The sequence below is a fragment of the Tyto alba genome, unplaced genomic scaffold (assembly GCF_018691265.1).
Source record: "Tyto alba isolate M040663 unplaced genomic scaffold, T.alba_DEE_v4.0 Super-Scaffold_38, whole genome shotgun sequence".
Classification (NCBI taxonomy): domain Eukaryota; kingdom Metazoa; phylum Chordata; class Aves; order Strigiformes; family Tytonidae; genus Tyto; species Tyto alba.
The window spans coordinates 24002756-24023880 of record NW_024881313.1 but is presented as its reverse complement, the minus strand read 5'-3'; the positions used below and the strand labels follow the sequence as shown (position 1 = coordinate 24023880).

At 38.1% G+C, this 21125-nt stretch overlaps 1 protein-coding gene across 3 annotated transcripts in view; it reads left to right on the top strand.

Moving 5' to 3' along the window:
- ODAD2 (outer dynein arm docking complex subunit 2) overlaps positions 1–21125 on the top strand; it is an 87356-nt gene that overhangs the window by 56476 nt on the left and 9755 nt on the right. For 2 of the 3 annotated variants that reach the window (XM_042802223.1, XM_042802224.1), the window contains one exon: positions 483–704. The exons of the other annotated variant lie outside the window; for it this stretch is intronic. In XM_042802223.1, the coding sequence (XP_042658157.1) occupies positions 483–704 (222 nt within the window). The remainder of the gene's footprint in view (positions 1–482; positions 705–21125) is intronic. 3 annotated transcript variants of the gene reach the window in all.

Here is a 21125-nt window from a genome sequence, read left to right as displayed (position 1 = left end):
GCTGCAAGGAAGAGCTGTAGAATCATTCCTCTATGAGATGTATATTGGACATGAAAACATTTTGTGACTGGTACTAAAATTGCTTTGGAAGATGAGCTTCATCTTAATAGTCACTGTTGCTGAATATTGCTTTTAAGAGATGCAGCTGCCATATGAAAAAAGCTCAAAGGGTCAAGAGAGCAATAAATCTGAACCACAAAGAGAATCTCAATGATGGGGGCTACATGTTACATTTTAATGCTAATATTATCTAATTTCCAGTCAGTCTAGAAGCACCTTTGAAATAATATAAAAATTCACAGCACTTTCTACAAAGAGAGTAGTAAGGGACTACTAGCTCCATGACTTACAGCTCTCTCCAGTTTTCAGTTGTACTGCAGTTAAGTTGGGATGCCTTAAATATGTTTGAGAATACAATTCTGCTTTCCTATGAATTTTTTATTGTGTTATGTTGTCTTAATTTTTTTTTTTACCTTCTTCAGAACAATGACAAATTAAGGTGTCACTTAGCAGAGGCCATTTCCCACTGTTGCATGTGGGGGAGCAATAGAATTGTCTTTGGAGAGACCAAAGCTGTAGCTCCTTTAGTACGTTACTTGAAATCAAAGGATCCATCAGTTCATAGAGCTACAGCTCAGGCTTTATATCAACTTTCGGAGGATCCCAACAACTGTATCACCATGCATGAAAATGGAGTGGTGAAGGTGAGGTGGAAAGTTTTTCTTTTTTAGAGCTGAAATTATTGAAGGGGTTTGACGTGGTCAAAAGAAGAAATCTTTCATTTGAAATAGTTCTTTAATACTGTTGGGTACATCAAATTTTATGAACTTTATACTAAAAATGTTTGGTTAAGTAGTGAATTAGGAAACAATATTTCAGTGCTAAAGATATATCAACTAGGTGGTTGTTAGGAATGGAAATATGATGTGGACATTCACCTCTAGAGTACTTGACTCTGACCTAGGCTGGTAGTGGCATCACATCAGCATTTTGTCATTCGCAAGTGACTTTTGTAAAAAAAGTTGGGTTATCTTAAATGGTTGCCTAGTGTGACAGAAAGTAACTGGATCTGGGGACAAATTAAGATAGAATAATACAAAGGCTTAGTTTACCTGGAGCTGTTTCAGTGAATTCTGCATTTACTTGTAAAAACTTTTTTTTTAAGAGTTAAGTCTGAGCACATTCTGCAAAGACCTTATTCTAGAAGGAATTTTTCTCTCAAAAAGATTTTTCTATCAATGCTTTATCTCACTCGTTGAAGACAGTAGTTTTCCTTTGGCACAGGAAAGATAAAGATTATGGCCTTAGACATGGAGATTGTAGGAACTTTCAATTTTCATAAATTTCCTGAAAGATTCACTGTTTGCAGAGTTTTCATTTTACTTTATGTTCAGGTAAATGTATTTAAAGTAAGAGTTGACGTATGATGAACTGTTACTATTAATGTTGAATTTATGCCTGCACTAATGATTGTGCACTTTATTGTGAACAGTTTCAATTCTGTCACAGTTTAATGGTCCTCCATTATCATACATGTATCTGCAGCTGGATGTATCTGTAGTCAGGTTAAAAAGATCCAGCCAGTCAAAAATGTTTAAAGACTCAATTTAAATACCAGTACTTGAACTGACTCAGATCTAAGGTGCCCCTTCAGTGCTAGAAAGTAACATCTTCCCATCACAATTGCATTATACTGGCTACATGGCACAGGGGAGTATATACTGTTCTGCAGCTCAATCTGAAACTAGTATCTGATGACTTTCATGTTGCTTATCTTTCCATTCAACTGATACAACCCATTTTCTTCCCTCCTGTCATCTGTTGATTTCATTCACTTAATTATGCAGGTTTTAGGTTTTATAAGTTATAGCACACTGAACGTACTGCATAAAGCCAATTATGATGATACACTTTTGTCATAATTCCATCTCAGACTAGGTTCATCTTTATTTTTCAGTCCTAGTTATAATATTTGGACTAAATAAAAGCATTTATTTGCACTTGAAGATAAATGGGGATGTACAGAAAAAAAAACCACAGGTGTTTAATTTTTTTTATTATTCACAATATTCTGGAATGACTTTAATAAATTAAGGGAGAGAAAAGAGAACTGATAGAAGGAAGATCAAAACTACAGAATAAAGTAACATGGGTTATGTTTGTTGTATCTAAACTTTTTGTCCAGGGTGCACTTCTCATGTACGAGAAACTTGTATTTTTGTAATGCAGTGGATGAGTGTATGAATGTGGGTCTGTATGTGGGTCCCTCACAGAAATGAAGTGCCTCTCAGGTCATAACTGATGAATGGCCTGAACATATGAGAGGATATATGACCAATTCTTATCGTGTGTGCCAACACACACATGTATTTGTATCATACAAGCAGACGTGCATTAGTAGTATGACAGAAAGCAGCTGCATTTGGTTCATGTTGAGACTAACAGCCAGGGTAGCAGTTCTGCTGAAAAAGACCTGGAGAGTAGGTTCAACAAGATGAACATGAGCCAACAGGGTGCCCTGGGAGTGATGAAGGCTGACAGGATCCTGGGCTGTGTTAGCGGGAGCATAGCCAGTAGGTCAGGGATGGTGACTTAGAGCTTATTAAATCACATCAGGAGTACTATGTTCAGTTTGGGCTCCAAGTCCGGTGGAGAGCCACAAATATGGTTGTGGACTGAAGCACATGACTTGTGAGGGAACTGAGCTTGTCTAGCTTTGAGAAAGAAGACCTTTGGGCAGCGGTGCCTAGTAGCAGCCTACCAGTACTCAAGAGAAATTTTTCAAGGCGACGAAGACAAGCTCTTTACTGAAGTGCATGGTAGGAAGACAAGAGACAACAGTCATGAATTGAAACTGATGGGTTCCATATGGATACAAGGAGAAAAATTCTATCAAGAGGGTAATGAAGCACTCGAACAGTTCCCCAGAGAGGCTGTGGAATCTCCCTCCAAGGGAATTTAGACCTGACTTGACAAAGCTATCAGCAACATGGTCTGAATTCAGTGTTGACCCTGCTTTGACTAGGAGGTTGTACTAGATGACCTCCTGAGATGCCTTACAACCCAAATGATTCTGTGATTCACATCATCTAATTTCTATCAGATGGAAAATAATGTAAAAAATAGGAAATATGGAAAATAATGATTGATCATTGCAAACCACTTCTTCACTATCTTTTGATAATTAAGCAGTATTCCCCAGCTGCTCAATGGACTTTATTGAGTCATACCCTAATGGAGGCATATTCAATTAGGGAAAACAGCCATAGATGTGATAATGACTTTTCCCATTCAGTATCCAGAAACAGTCACCCTGTCTAGTGTGGCAGAAACCTTCTTCACTATATTTAGTCAGATGGGTATCTCAAATGAAGTGCTGTCAGAGGAACAGATTTAATCACTCTGTTGTTTAGATACTTAGGGAGATGTGTAAGATAAAGTGTCTGAATTCCATTCAGCATCATTGAGAAATGAAATATTAATTCCATGAACAGAAAATTCACTTGAATTTTAGGTCAGAGCTACAAATATATGTGACTAAGAGATGCAGTGCTATCCCACATACCTTGAAGTATTTAAAAATTCCGTGAGGTTTGACTAATCCTCCTCTGTAGTTCACAAGATCTCAGTTTTTAGGGAGAAATCAGTCTGACTGCAAACAAAACTGGTTCTGTAATGAATCTTTGATATGTAGCCAAACCTGATCAAGAATTAAGAGGTTAAAGAGCATTAAGATAAAAACCCTTGTGACCGCACATTGCCATGAAGGACCTGGAATAATTAATAGAATTATTGAATGGTTTGGGTTAGAAGGGACCTTAAACTTCCAACCTCCCTGCCATGGGCAGGGAAACCTACTAAACCAGGTTGCTCAAATCCCCGTCCAACCTGGCCTTGAACATTCCCAGGGAGGGAGCAGCCACAGCCTCTCTGGGCAACCTGTTCCAGCGCCTCACCACCTTCACAGTGAAGAACTTCTTCCTTACTTCTAATCTAAATTTACCCTATGCAGTTTAAAACCATTACCCCATGTCCTATCACTACATTCCCTGATAAAGACTCCCTCCCATCTTTCTGTAGGCCCCCTTTAGGTACTGGAAGGCTGTTAGAAGGTCTACCCAGAGCCTTCTCTAGGTTGAATAATCCCAACTGTCTCAGCCTGTCTTCATAAGGGAGGTGATCCAGCCCCCCTTATCATTTCGTGGCCCTCCTCTGGACTTGCTTCAACAGGTCCATGTCCCTTATGTTGGGGCCCCAGAGCTGGACACAGTACTGCAGGTGGGGTCTCACAAGAGCAGAATAGAGGGGGAAAAACACTTCCTTCAACCTGCTGGCCACACTTTTCTTGGTGCAGCCCAGGATACGGTTGGCTTTCTGGGCTGCAAGTGCACATTGCTGGTTCACGTTCAGTTTTCCATCCACTAATACCCCCAAGTCCTTCTCCTTAGAGCTGCTCTCAATACACTCTTCATCCAGCCTGTATCTGTGTATGGGATTGCCTCAACCCATGTGCAGGACCTTGCACTTGACCTTGTTGAATTTCATAGGATTCACATGGGCCCACCTCTCCAGCATGTCTCCATCTCCCTCTGGATGGCATCCCTTCCCTCCACTGTGTTGACTGCACCATATGACTTGTTGTCATCAGCAAACTTGCTGAGGGTGCACTCAATCCCACTGTCCATGTCACCAACAGCTCTTCATAGTTGCTAAATATCACAACATGCAGAAGTCTTGGGAAGGACTTTTGGAAGTGATTCAGAGTATCAGTGAAATCACCTCTAACCTTAAAAGGCTGCATTGTTGATTCATGCCATAAGCTGTTCAGTTTGGTAGACTGGAATCTTCATAGACAGAGGTGACTGTGAACCAAATACATAGCCAGGAAAAGAAACAGTATGATTCCTTATAGCTCATTTTTCTTACTGGAAGTCAAAAAATGAAATATCCTTGAAAGACAGTAATTTACCTGAAGGAGCAGTTCTTGCTAGTCCCCCAAAAAGCAAAAATAATGGTACTTTGGCAGGGTGTGTTTTCAGATAAACTAAATCAAACTAGTCTGGTGGTTGATGTCATCCATACCAAATACTGTTAGCCAATGCGAATCAAATGTACTGAATAAGTGTAAATCTTTAAAGAAGAGATCTGTCCAGCTCTTCAAGTACACTGTCTTCTGTTCAGTGTCCTACTGAAGTCAGTGTGTATAGCATAAAATTTGAAGTCCTAGGGTCACCCAGCAGATGTGTAACAATTAAGCGTAACAATTTACAATTGTAAATTGAGCCTAGAAAACAAGTTTGATATTTTTAAAATTAGAAGATATTAATTATTTTAAGAAATGCATCCAGCTGAAGGAATTCTTAAAACACATCGCATAATTAGTGCTAAGAGCTACAAATAAGTAGGTAAACTACATGGAATTATTTTATTTAACACCTGCACCTACTTCATTTTTTCTGTGTATTTGCTTCAATTACATTCAAGTTAGCATTCATGGAAGTGTTTAATTACAAATGCTGCAAACACTTAATCTGGAGAATATGAAAGTATATCTAAACAAACAAAAACATTCTTCACAAATAATATTTCTATATTTTTAATTATTCAGATATTTTAAAATGGCATTTTTTCTAGCACAAGAAAGATAATTGGGACTGTTATTAAAACTTTATTCCTTTAAGTCTTTAAGAAACCCTTAACACAAGGCAAATTGATAAAATGGGTGAGTCTAAACAGTAGGACCCTGGAACAGTTCCCAGATCTTATGTCCGAGTGTATAGCCTGGCCACATACTGATTGCACATTAGGACTAAACCTGGATGCATACATTGTGGTCTCTGTCAAAAGAAGATGCAAGTGCAGAACTGGCACCACAATATGTATGAACAGTTGGGCTTCAGGACTGCAGGGCCTATTGCAGAATGCATCTGCCTTTCAACTAGGGTATAGCCAGAGAGAATGCAATACCAGTGTATGTGTTGAACTTAACATGGCTCAGAGATTCATCTTAATATACCGTGAAAAACCTGTTCTTACCTGGCCATAAAGTGATAAAAGTGCAGTGAGAGGTCTTGAGAGCTAGCTCTCTTGAACTATCTTGAGCTTTCTTAACTGTCTAGTTTTGGTAGCATGGAGCTCAGTGTCAGATGATTTCCTTATTCTAGTACAATGAGGGCAGTATAAGCACATCCATTTTTTAAAAAGTGTGTAGTTTAGTTTTGCCCCTATTTTTCAGGGAATGGAATTCTCCTACCAACAAGATGTCAATACATATGGTCATCTACAGTTTCCAACCCCAAATAAAGCCTGATTTAGTTAGCAATTATACTGCTGTGATGTTTCCAAGCACTTTCTAATGCTTATATGTTGTGTTTATCTAGAATGGCAAAGCAGCAAAGCAAAGCAGTAAATAGGCCTTTTTGGAGGATATATCGGACCAGTGAGACATAGTGGTTCCTATCCAGTGAGGATGCCTATATAATAAGTGAAGCATGGTGGGCAGTCTGAGAAAATATGTTCTGTTGGACCTATGATAGCATCTGCAGATGTCCAAAGTGCTTTTGTTCCATGCTGCCAGAGCTGAGCAGATCAAGAAGCAAATCAACACATGCACCATAGCAGCTCAGGGCACAGCTAGACAATCCACCAGCACTTATGAGCTTGACTTCTGTGCTGACACTGTTGGAATTACCATCAAGAATCAATTACTGGAGTTTCAAAAAGGCTAAAGAGGCATTCCCACATGACAAGAAGAGTGGGTAGAGGAGGTTTAGTTGCTCAAATATAAAAGTCAGTACAGTGCTGAATCTTTCCTGGTCTATTTAGTTGGTCTGCCTGGCACAGGTGAGACAGTAGTTGCAGCACTGTGTGCTATTTGGGTATCGTTGCACCATGCTTCTCAGTGATGGCAGAATGTCCTGGTGTTTTCATTCTTGTAGCCTCTCCAGTGAATAGCTAACTGAAAGCATACTCTGTATTTATGTAGGGGTTGTTTTGTACAGATTTTTCTGGGACTAATCGTATTTTTGCTTCTGGAAAATTTGTCTGCATTCCTTTGATATTTTTTTCATCCTTTTACCACATATCTGGTGTTTCAGTAATCATACCCAGTTGGATTAATATCACAGCTACTGTAGTTCTGACTAGGTTGCAATACATGCATAATCCCAGGTGTTCTTCAGCACATGTTCATGTGCTGTGTTCACGTGCACAGAAAGTCTGATGCTTCAGGGAAACATTTATGCTGCATGAATGGCACAATTGCTGAGTGCTTGAACAGTTGGTCAGGAATTTTCTCAAAGCATCAGACTTTCTGACCATTCACTATGCAATGTGTATATACATGTTTCTGTCCAAGAAACTGGGAATAAAAATATATAGGGAAAGTGTTTCAGCCAGATTCTTATATTTAACGTTTTGCCACTGCAGCAAACAGTGTTTGCTAATCACAAAACAACAGGTATATTGACACAGTTGTGAGAGAAAGCCAGTGTTCCAAGTTTCCACCTACTTGTAACCATGTCCCAGATATGTTCAGTTTTCTCAAGCAAGACTATGTAACAAAAAGGTTGGGAAATACTGGTGTATGTCAGCTTCCATGTGAAATTCTGAGTAGACAAACAGGGTGATTTCAGAGGAAATTTAGAAAGGCAGTTTATGAAGTTTTTTTTTTTATGTTCAGTTCCACACTCAATGTTCTTATGACTGGGAATGGAACAATGGTTATGACCTGTGACAGATGAATCAATGCTTTCTTCCTACCAAACACCAGAAAGTATTTCCTCTTTATGAAGTAAGAATTCATGGGTGTGCTGGAAAAGAACTATTTTCAAAGACCCAGTAATGACATGTGGGACACTAGAAAGCAGGAGTCGATTTTAGACGTTAGACTAAAGAACAGGCATCAACCAGAATTCAAGATTGGAGATAGCTGTTCACAAACCAAGGGAGAAGAAAAATCCAGTGGGAGATTGGTGGCTTTTAGCCAAGATAAGAAGGACTATCAGGCAATGTTCTTCACACTTGGAGTCTGTCACAGTTAGAGGGAAGAGAAATAGGAAAAGTCACAGACAGCTGGAAGTATCCAGCCATCATCACATTCTTCATGGAAACAGCAGAAAATCTCTCTTAAAATGTAGCTGTTGCAAAGGAACAAAGATGTCTACCTATGGCTGATTGCTGCTGAAGCCTTAGAACAATGAAGCTTGTTCATGAAAAGATCTCCAACTATCCACTAAAGAGTACCATTGATTTTTTTATAGGGATGCTCTTTTAAGATGAATTCTAGAAAAACTGTTCTGCAAGGCACAGGCAGATGAGAAAGTGCAACTACTTTAATAGTGAAAAGATTAGTCTAAGTATGTTTTAAAGGAAGAATTCAAGTCATCTGAAGATCCTGAAAGAATATTCAAATCATTGTCCTAGAGACCGTGTCACCATGTCAAACTAGTACAATGCTTCTCTGTGTTGCAGTCACATTTTTTCTTGGTTATGTTGTCAAGCTGTAGATTGGGATATGCTTCTGAAGTGAGTGAGTGGGGATTGTGGTGTGTGTAGGCACTCAGGAAACTGCTCATAATATTCCTTCTAAAATACTTCAGATACTTCAGAAGATTCAAAGTATATCCAAGTAAAAAACATGTAACTGATTATTCCTGGTAATTTTTACTTCAAAAATGAAGAAAGATAAAAAGTAATCTATTGTGGAAGTTAATTTCTGATATTGTGGAAGTTAATTTCTGACTTTGTAAGTGATACAAATGATCTGTTTTTGTGGAATATCATTATTTCTGTTTAAAGAAGGCTTAGGAAGTTTGAATAGCGTCATCACGTAGAGAGTTGAGACCAGTCTTTTATGATGAGGCTTATGAGACCTCTGAGGCAATTATTAAAGTAATGAAAGAAAGTAGGAACAAAGGAAAATAAACACCCACAATCAGGTTGTAGAAGAACAAAATTCATCAAGGTCATAATTCATCTTAACTTTAAATGTTTACACTGTTGACATGCCCATCTAAAATAGTAATCCAAATTCTTATAATAGTCAAGGAAGAGGAATAGATTCTTTACTGTGTTTCATCTCTCCTAATTTGGACATTTATGCAAAGATAAGGCACCTCAGTGTCTACTGGCAGAATTTTCTGGTCTCCTTTGGCTATAATGGGAGTGCAGGTTCAAAGTTTAGATCTGCACATCTATACTATAGGTATCTGTTTAATGCAGTGATTCCCATCCCAAGGCAGTGGAAAACTTGTTTAGATGAATATACAATCCAGTTCCTTATTAGATAGGAACTACAAAATTCTGGATAATAGTGCAATAAGAAAGAGCTATTTAAAAAGTTTATTTATTCTTTTCTTAGAAAAATGCAGATGAGATGCATTTATATGCTGTAATGGTGATGAAACACTATTTGCCCAGCAGTAACTGAAGCACACTTTGAACATGATCTAAAAAAGCCAGATGTCTTAAATTAGTGGATCTAAGTAACTTAAATCCAGGGATTTTGAAAAAGATCTTTGGACTATTAATGATGGATTGCTTTCATCTAACTTTGGCCACTTTTAGGTATGGAGTTTAAAGTAGTCTAAGACACCTTCTGTAGTCAATGGAAAGAGAGGCACCTGCAGACTTGTCCTAGCTGAAAATAGATGCCCAAGATACCTTGAAGGAATAGACTTATGAAAGTGCCTAGTTTTCTCCACTGAGCATAGAAAGGACCTGGGTGACTAGCTCAGACTAAACAGCTAGCTTTCAGACAGCTGAATTTAAATTAATATCCTCCTGAATGTTGATTTTCAACAAGCTTGTGGTACAGGGGAAGTTGCAGGGCTGGAAGAAAGGTAATGTGCCAGTATTTAAAAAGCCTGAATAAGATTATAGTCCAGTAAATTGAACACTATTCTCATGTTAAATCATCATAGGTACATACATTATAATGATAGAAAGGAACATTTTAATGATCTAGTCTGACTAGCCTTGCTCATACAAACCAGAGACATTGCTTCAATTTACTTCTGTTTGGAATAGAGTATATCTTTTAGAAAAACACTGACTCTTTACTTAAAAAATTCCAGCGATGGAAAATCCACTAGAGCCATCATAATTTGTTCCAGTAGTTAAATACCTTCCCCATAAAAACACTTGCACCTTATTTGTAGACTAGGGTTTGTCTAGCTTTATCTTATGCAATTATATATATGATACTGTTGCTTGGTAAACTGAAAAGCCCGACATAACTTCTGTTCTCATATACATTCTTATTAAGATCAGATTGTCACATTGTCATCTTTTTAGCAAGTGTAACCTCTGATAGGATCTATGTCTTTTTAATACTTTAATTACATTTGTGTCAGTTCTGAATTTTTTATTTTTAAACTTCTCTTTTGAACTTAATTTCAACATACATCAGAACAGAATTCAGTATTCCAGTAATATCTGCATGAATACTTAAAACAGGCAAAATAACTTCCCTGTTTCTATATAAGATCTGTTTGAACATCAAAGATTTTCATTATTCTGTTTGGCCACAGTACCCTCAAAGTTCATATTTGGCCAATTTTCTACTTTGATTTCCATGTCATTTTGGAAACTGTTCCCCAGGTTAGACCTTCACATGGTGTATTGTTGGCCTTCATGCACAGGGGTAAAATTTAGGTGATATTGTTACTGTAGTTTAGACCTTGTGATACAAGTTGATTTTTTTTTTCAGGAGATTAAATCAGATTTTAATTGTTGTCAATACACTTTATAATGTCAGACGAGTTAGCTGGTTAGTTCTCATTTTTATAAGAATAATTCACAATTTAAAAACAGCCATAAAATATATTCAAGAATTTGCATGTATTTGCACAACATGTAAGTGCTCCATTTTCTTAATATTACAAAATATTAATAGATACCTTCTAGAATATCAATTGTTGTAGCTTCTAGGAACTTCACCAGGGATGCTGAAAACCTAATTTCAACTGCTTAGTAAAATAAGGTAGGCAAAGCTTGCTCCTAAGCATGTTACTGTGAAATGTAGATTTAATATTTGGAGAGTTCTTATATACTTTGTTATAATGACTGTATTAAAAAAGAAAAAAATGTGTGTATTCTATTGTACAGAGCTCCTAGAATATTTGTCATTGTTTGCTAAAGCCGTAAATCTCTACAAAAAGTTTTGGCTAACCATTTTATGTGAAAAGACTTTCATGAGACCATCTTTGTGAAATAAATAGATGTGAATTACAAAATACGGAAGACAATTAATAGTAATTTCTACTGAAGACATTCAAAACCCAACTTTTTGCCACAAACCATATATGTATGAAATTTATAAAATGAAATGCAAAAGCACTGGCACCTACTTCTTTAGAAGTATTCGGCTATGGGCTTGATTGTTTTTTGGGGGGGCCTTTGCTAAGAACACTGAATACAGAATATAGAGTTTTAAAATACTCATTAAGGTTTAAGATAAGATTTTTATAAATCCATTCAAAATATTTCATATAATATCTATACAATAATATTATTGGGATACAATAGTATCTATTTGCATATTTATATATTTATATTATTATTTTAAGTTTAGAAGAACCCACTTTTTAACTGTCATGGTTGGCTCTATTCAGGCTCCACAGTTCTGGCTGGAGAGACTGTGTGTTTGGCATATACTCCAAGCTGATGCCTGTTCCTTTTTACAAATCAGTTCTTACAGTTCTTGGACATCAAGAAAGAGGACACTAGATGGCAAAATTTATGCATGTCTTGTCTACAGAAAGTATGCCCAGGCCTTTCACCCACAAATGTATCGAGCACATCACGCTTTAAAGTTTCAGATAGGAGGTTCCATAAACTAAGCCCAATACTGACATACTTTGCTTCGTTTCAGAAGGATTTATGAAAGTTGACAGTGTTGCACCAATGCAGTTTCTATTGTGTTAGCAACTGCCAAGTGTGAACATTTCCCTACTGGGAATGTTCCCTGAACACTCCCTCCTGGAGTTTCAGCTCCAGGAAACAGAAACTAGTAAGCCTTTACCTTCATAATAAGCAAAATTTCACCATTCATAAAGTTAGAGTACTTACATGTAAAACATTTTGCTTTTGCACTATTGCCAAAGGTAACGAAGTTTGGCTTCAGTGTAGATTAAGCCTCAGACTTTAGATTATTTTTCAGAATTTCACATTACTAAAGTTTATGATACGTAGCAAGTGTTCTGGTAAAATCTGGCTGATCCTGGATGGGAAAAGCAGCAGCCTAAGGGAGATCAGCTTATCTTTGCCCAAACTCTGTGCTTCAGGAGACCTCTAATTTAGCAACATTTGGGTAACAAACCTAGAGGCTGGCATAAAACTCCTCTTGGCACATTTTAAACATCTTTTAGTCTTATAAAAAGAAGCTTGTCCCACTAAGCTGTAAGTTTGTTGGAGCTGTTTAACAGTAGCTGTGCCCTGCAGCTCTTTTAGTGATAAATGAGCCACTTCAAATAAGTGCAATTGCAGCCAACTGTGCAGAAGGAATCATTAAAAAAAAATTTAAATAGACATTTTTGAAGCTTAAAAATGCACAAACAAAGTATGTTAAACCAAAATGTATGCTGCTTCTTTTAATGGAAAAGATTGCTACTGACTAAGACTGCCAGCTTCAATAGGTGTGCCAAAAAGCCAAGGAATCTGGCAGAGTCCATAGATAGCAGTTCCATCTTCCATCTATATTTCTTTTCTGTATTTATCTTGCTTTAGAAAATGCAGAGAATGTCTTTTCCTTCCGACTTGGCACTATTTCTAAACCACAAAAATACACAGAGCAGCTTCTTGCAATTGTTTAGTTCCCTGTCACCGTCTTATCCTTCTGACTATGGGAAATGTTTCTCTTTAATTTGGCAATAATAAGAAAGAAGAGTATTAAAATATTTTTATGTTTATGGAATAATATCTGAGCTAAATTGTCAGATATTAAAATTTGTTTTCTTAATTGAGAGATACTGGGCTTAATGCGCAGGGGTGGAATGCCAGGTAATTTTATTTGGCATTCAGATGATCAAAAATAGTTTCCTTATATGTAAGGAGCTATTCAAAGAAGCTGAACATAAGACATAAGGAATACCAAGATCAATATGCATATATATATGTACACATACATGTACATATACATACATATGTGTAAATAGAGGCTGAATTGTCAGTCAGCAGTACTTAATGTACTGAATTATGCATTCATTATGACAATGGGACATTCTTTGATGACAATAGCTTGTTAGGGAGGGATGGGATCCACCTGTCTAGAAGAGGCAAGGGAATCTTTGGCAGCAGGCTGGACAACTTGGTGAGACGGGCTTTAAACTGAAGGACTCGGAGGATGGGGTCCATTGCAACCAACTGGAGAATAAGCCAAGCCAACCAAAGCAGCAACAATTGTTCCTTAACTGCCTCTCAAGATGAAAACCGGAAGACCAACCACCTCAAGTGCATGTATACCAATGCACACAAGCTGGGGAACAAAAAGGAGGAACTGGAGCTCCGTGCCCCATCAGAAAGTTATGGTATCATAGGAATAACTGAATCATGGTGGGACAACTCACGTGACTGGAGGATTGCAATGGATGGCTATAGGCTGTTTCGTAAAGACAGGCAGGGAAGAAGAGGAGGAGGAGTCGCGCTCTATGGTAGGGAGAACCCTGAATGTATAGAAATCAATTATGGTGATTGTGGAAGCCCTAGCAAATGCCTCTGGGTCAAGATCAGAGAGGTCATCTCCAAGGGGGATCTTACAATAGGCATCTGCTACTGACCTCCAAACCAAGACAATAAGGCCAATGAAGCGATATTTGGGTCACTTAAGCAAGTTTCAGGTCAACAGAACCTGGTTCTTATCGGTGACTTCAACTACCCAGACATTTGTTGGAAGAACAATACAGCACCTCACACGTCATCAAGTTCCTGGAATGTGTAGAGGACTGCTTCCTCATATAAACGTTAGATGTGCCAACCAGGAATGAGGCACTGCTGGACTTGCTACTCATAAACTAAGAACACCTGCTTTGTAATATCTCAGTTAGTGATAGCCTTGGCTGCAGTGATCACAATATTGTGGATTTTAGGATCCTGCTGAGCATGCTGAAGATTTTTACTAATACAAAGGGTTTAGATTTTAGAAGATCAAACTTCAGCTTGTTTGGAACTCAGTTGGGAGGGATTCCATGAGAAGCTTCCATGGAGGATAAAGGAGTTAGCAAGTGCTGGGAGTTTTTCAAGAACGCTCTCCTGGAAGCACAAAAGCAGTTCATCCTTTTAAAGATAAGGGAAGTAGGTGGAGCAAGAGACCCTTCCTTGCATAACTGCAATCTGAGTCTGGTCAAAACCAAAAGAGAAGCATACCAGAGATGGAAAAGTGAACAAATACCTCTTGAGAACTACAAGGGCGTTGCCAGGGCATGAAGAGATGCAGTTAGGAAAGCAAAAGCTCAGGTCAGATTGAAATTGGACAGAGATGCTACAAACTGTAAAAAAGGGTTCTTCATGTATGTAAACAATGAGCAGAAACAGAAGGAAAATATTGACCTGCTGTTTAACAGGAGAGATGACTTAGTCACCAACAATGCTGAAAAGGCAGAGGTTCTCAACACTTTCTTCACCTCTGTCTTTACCAGCACTTTTGGGCCCCCGGCCTTGGGAACAGAAATCCAGGCTGATGCAAACACAGACCCACCATCAGTGAAGGAAGAGTTGGTATGTGAAGTATTACAGGAGCTTGACCCCTACAGATAGATGGACCCTGATGTTATCCACCTGAGGGTGCTAATAGAGCTGGCTAACGTCATTGCAAGGCTGCTCTCCATAATCTTTGAGAAGTCATAGAGACTGGGAGACATCCCAAAGGACTGGAAGAAGGCTATTGTCACCTCCATCTACAAGAAGGTCTTTAAGGAGGATCCAGGAAATGATAGGCCCATCAGTCTTACTTGAATCCCTGGGAAGGTTATGGAACAAATCCTCCTGGGGGCTATCACAAGTCAAGTGAAGCATGTGATTGGGAAAAGCCAGCACAGATTCACCAAGGGCAAGTTGCCCTTGACAAACCTGAATGCTTTCTACAACAAAGTAACCTGCTCGGTTGATGTGGGGCGAGCAGTGGATGTTGTTTACCTGGATTTCTCCAAGGCTTTTGATATGGTTCCCCATAGCCTCCTCCTCGAGAAACTGATGTGTTATGGTCTAGACAAGTGGTCTATGTGGGGGGTGGGGAACTGGCTGTCAGGCCGCACCCAGAGGGTGGGGGGAAATAGCTCCTTTTCAAACTGGCAACCTGTCACAAGTAGGGTGACCCAGGGATCAATATTGGGCCCAACACTGTTTAATATCTTAAGTGACCTGAATGATGGGATTAAGTGTAAACTGATGAAGTTTGCTAATGATAGCAAACTGAGTGGAGAAGTGGACACTTTGGAAGGGAGAACCACCCTGCAGGAAGACCTGGGATAGGCTGGTAGAGTAGGCTAACAAGAACCCTGTGAAGTTCAGCAAGAACAAGCGTAAGGTCTTGCACCTGGGAAAACATAATCCAGGAGTGCAGCACAGGCTGGGATCTACCTGTGAAAAGGTACCTGGGGGTCCTGGTGGTCAACAAGCTCAATATGAGTGAACGGTGAGCTGCAGCAGCAAAGAAAACCAACAAGGTGCTGGGTTGCATCAACAAGGGCATCACCAGCAGAGAGGAGGAAGTCATTATCTCACTCTACTCAGCACTTGTCAGGCCACACCTGGAACACTGTGTTCAGTTTTGGGCCTCACCATGCAAAAAATGTGGACAGGCTGGAGAGGGCCCAGAGAAGGGCCATGAAGATGATCAAGGGACTGGGAAGCCTGCCATGTGAGGAAAGTCTGAGAGGACTGGGTTTGTTCAGCCTTGAGAAGAGAAGGTTTAGGGGAGACCTTATCACCATGTTCCAGTATTTAAAGGGTGACTACAAAGAAGATAGAGACTCCCTTTTTACAAGGAGTCATGTGGAAAAGACAAGGGGTAAAGGGGAAAAGTTATTGCAGGGGAGATTCTGATTGGACACAACAGGAAGATTTTTCACAATGAGAACCATCAGCCACTGGAATAATCTCCCCAGTGAAGTGGTGGATTCCCCAACATTGAACGCTTTTATGATTCAGCTGGACATGGTGCTAGGCCATCTTGTCTAGACTGTGCTTTTGCCAAGAAAGGTTAGACCAGATGATCCTTGAGGTCCCTTCCAACTTGGTATTCTGTGATCCTGTGATTCTATGACTCATTGTCATCTGTGCAAACTTCTTTATTTTTTTCTTCTTCCTTTAGAATCAGTCACTCGGTTCAAATTGTCTTCAAGCCCCAGTCACTGTCATCTCTACCACCATTTCAAAGAGAACTATGCAGTATATTTTAAGTAATATGACACATCTCATTGCTGTCACTTTCAAGGTAAAGATGCTAAGGAAAAGTCCATTTGCAATGTATTGATTACATGATAGTGTTAATGTTCCTGGTCAGTATTCTGTACTTTGGCATAAAGCCTAAAGACCTGACAGGGATGATGGGTGGCATGAGGCTGATGAGAATTATGTCCTGGCTTGAGTGAGGGCAGGGTCAGGTTATGAATTGCCAATGCAATTATTATTATATAAGAATCAGTTGTATGTAAAAAGCTAAAATGTATCTTCTCCTAGACTATGAGTGAAAGTCCATACAATTTAATTTTATTGGAAATTTATTTTATTTTATTCCACATTTATCTCCAAGGATGACAATTCGCTGTATTTACCAGCTGCTAACCAGTGCAGGATTTCTTGCCACAGTTTAAGATACATTTAATCTCTGGAAGTTTTGAAGAAAATATTAAAGTAAGAGAATATTAGCCAATAAAGCTATTTAATTACCAAAGGAGTCTGATACACTGCAAATTGGATGTTATTTTTGGATCTGGGGAAACTGAAAAGCTAGATAGAAATTTAATTTAGGTTGTATATAGTCTACTCATTGCATTTATGCTGAAGATAAAGAGAAAAATAAAATTACACTTCTGGATATAGGATTGAAAATGCAGACACTCACAAAGGTGCTTCCATACTGCCATACAGGTATGACAGTTTCAAATCCTGGACTCTGGCTAAGTTACGTAATTTAGGGCTCTGTGGCAATATAGAAAGGTTAAAAATCTTCAGAAGGTACTTAGAACACCTAAAATCAGAATTGCCATCTGGAAGTTCAGTCTTTCACTAGTTCTTGCCTACTGTCTACCTTGACCACAGGTATGTGGGATGAATCCAAGTTTATTTGCTCTTGTTATCTCTGCACACTGTATATGTGCCATCTGCACAACTCCCAACAGTCATTAGACTGCATTAACTCCTTTGCAGAATTCCAAAGAGACATAACTGCTGGCCTTCAGAGGCATTATAATCTAATGGAGTGTATATTTCTAAAGAAGGTCTATCATATTTTTGTACTGGATTTGCTGGACTTTCACTGTATAGAGAATATTTTATTAGTCTTTTGCTTCTCAAATCATTTTCTCTTTTCATCAGTTGTATAGTCTATTCGTGTGCAATAATCCTAATGCTATTTGAAAGTGTTGAACTGGCCATGCTTGGATTTTAAGAGTGGATTCAGCAGCACTCTTCACCAAAAACTCTGAAAGAAGTTAAACTGCTATGCAATAAGACGACATTCTCAAAGGATATCAAAGGATAAATAATTAGTTTAAAATGAGGAATCAAAGTGTAGCAATTAAGATCAAGTTTTGCAGCCAAGGGATCTTGCCATTCAGTGTTTCATGAATGATAGTGGGAAGGGTGGTGAATGGTGAGGTTGCAAACTTAGCTGATAATAAAGTTCTTCATGGTAGTAGAGATGAGAGACAGTTGCAAACGGCAGTTCACAATTGTTGATCAGGCTGTTTCTGTTAGTCTTTCTGCTCTTCTTCTCATAATCCAAGAATTCTCATAACAGTTGTAGTTAAATATAGGAGTTATTTATCTTTAAATTTGTATTGACTTACTGTGGATTGTGGGGAGAAACTGATATTCTGTTCAATTCTTTAGCATCACAAATGCATACGAGGGAATTGTCGGTGAATACCAATATTCTGCATAAAAGTGCTCCTGTTCAGGAAATGATGTTAAGTTCCTTAATTTTATCATGATTCAAGCACGTGATGCACTGTTTTCATGAAAAAGTGGCCTCTCTGAGTTGGGAACTGATGAAAAAGGGAACGTTTCCCATGTGGGAATAGTGCCGTGTCTTATACCAGATTCCACATATTGTTATAATTAGGTGGCAGTGTGCCCCAAGTATACTCACCCAGGAATGTCCTACATGCTGTTAATAATGTTCTTGTGCTAGTATTAGTGTCGTAAAATAATATTTTGGGTAGCTAGTTAACCAACCTTCCTAGCCATTTCATCCTACCTGAGATACAAAGTAACTTCCATGCCAAGATTAGAGTATTAATAGTGATTCTTTTTACCTTTTACAGTGGTAGCATTCAGCTAAAAGGCCCACATTAATTTTTTCTTTTTGTATTAAAGCACAGAGTTACATGATTTTAGGAAATACATTTTCACATCTTCCCCTGCATGCTTTAACCAGCTTTAGCAGAGCTTTTATACATGTGCTACAACCTCTGCTTGCCCAAGCACAACTATAACTTTCTTTTTATAAAACTAAAAAAGCCCAAGCAAATGATTAAGCCAAAAACGTCCCCAGAACTTGAAGCTTGGAATTAAAGTTGAGCAATTACCCAATAAAAAAGTTGAGGAAAATAAAGTTTTAAATTTAACTTCTATTAGTTAATTTTTCATTCCTTATTTCATAGTTACATCTTTAGAGAGGGAAAGAAGCAGATCAGGACCTCTAGTATTTCCTGGATGACATACACAACTCAGGCAGGCAGGTATTATTGCTTGCTTGGTTGCAGGCTACTCAGTGTCTTTAAAAATCTCTGATCTCACAAAGCTTCCAAAATCCGGCAGCCACTCAGGCAGTTTGTGGCCAGAGTGAGTCCTTGAGTGGTTTGGGGGAGATGTTTTGCTTCTTTTTTAAAGAATATCTGACTCCACTCTAGAGAACTATATGCAAATCACAAATACTTTGGTTGAATATGACCTAAATGGAGTGCTAATTCAGGGTACCCCTTATGTTTTAATCACAAAAAAAAACAAAGCATTTATCTGACACAGTAAGTGTGCATGGTAATGTTTTTCCACAACACAGACTTTAGGAAAGCACACAGATTTCCAGCACTAGTAAATGTATTTTATGACCACTGTATCAGACTGTTCATAAATAAATGCTCAAGTGACTCAGAAATTTGGGTTGATTGTAGGAAGTTGACTCCACAATATAAAATAATTTATTCCTTATGTTTTTCTCTAATAACAAAAAAGAAGCAGTTTGACAATCTTGAAAAGTAACTTCCACTCTACATTCATTGTTGCTTTCACTTTTTTCTGATATATATTTAATTCTCTGATATCATATATTTAAATCTACAGATATGAATGAATATGTGAACTACACATGGACTTTTGCCCATGAACAACTGCAGCTCATTTCTTGCTTCATCACATTCAGAGTTTCATATTTATATGAATAAAACTGAGCTGTGTTCATACCATCTATACATTTATTTATGCCGTATTCTGAGCATTACATTTACTAGTCTAAAACCAGACAAATTGTACTGTACCACTCATCTTCCAGTTTATGTAAATGTATGCGCTGTTGCCACCCACACATCTAAAAACATGAGATTATAAATCAGTCTTCTTGCATGCCATTAAAAAAACAGCTTTAAAATACCCTGGCTTGCTATTTGAAATAAATGCTATTGTATGGATCTACAGTGAGAACATCTGCTTTTATCCCCAGACTTTCATATGTAAGGTTTACCAGCAAAAGCACCCCACTGGTTTTGATTATAATGAGCGTATATGGGCAGAGAGATCGACACTTAGACCATTGGACCTAAAGCTATATTAACTTTAGAGATCAAAATCAGTACTCGGAATTGAATACAGAAGAGAGTTTGAAGTCAATTCACGCATACCAGTAGATTTAACATACTTTACAAATACTAGTACAGTCAGACTTTGTACCCTGTTCTCAGGATAAGATACATTTTGAGGTAAACATTGCAAAATTTGTCACTAGTCTGGAAACTGTGGTGTCTCTTTGCTGCAGTTCAATGTTCAGAGTAGTTATAGGGCATTTCAGGAATGTCAGACAAACCAGAGAAAAAAAAACGCACCATATTTTCAGGGTATTGCTGAGAAGTCGGGCAGAACCCTTTGTCATGTGAGGGTTAATGGACAGTTTAAGCCTCCTTTTTTTCCTCCAACTTGCTGCTGATAGTTTATTTGCAACTGCCCCTTCTTAACTTTCATATAATCTTCGTATGACTTCAAGAGGCAGACAGACAGACAAAATTATAGTATTCATATTGATAGCAACGTTAACAAATTTGGAAAAGCAAAACTGAATTAGTAATTCTTTCTCAAGTTCCCATTCTGCTTCCTAAGTAATATTTGGGAAGGAAAGGCAAGGTAAAAGTCATGGTCCTGTAAAATGAAAAAGAAAACAAAGTATGAAAAAGCAGGTAAGTATAGAAAAGGAGCAGGAAATACAAAGGGGAAAGATTGATCAGACTGGCAGCAATATTAGGGAAGGATAGTCCCCAACATGTTACTGAGCCAAACTACATTATGAAAGGAAAGGAACATCCGTGACATGTTTACTGTTTTGAATGTCCATTACATGTAGTAAGTAAGCAGGCTCCTGTTTTAATAAAATTAATTTCCAGAGAACTGAAAAAAGCTTTTTTAAAATGTCACTCTATTGAGATTATGAAAAAATTCTTTATTCTCTCTATCCCACCAAAAGCCTTTTATATGTTAATCTTCTCTTGAAAACTATGATGAAATAAAAATAAAATACAGAAAGTGATTCAAATAAAAATATGCTGTAAGAGCCTGGGCTTCATCACTTCTGGATTATCAGATCTGCCTATTTCTTTTTGTGGGATGAATTTTATATCCCATAAGACTCTTTGTACGTTGGAATGTTCATAATGATTGAATTCTTTCTTAATATTGCACCAGACATCTTACAGCTGAAT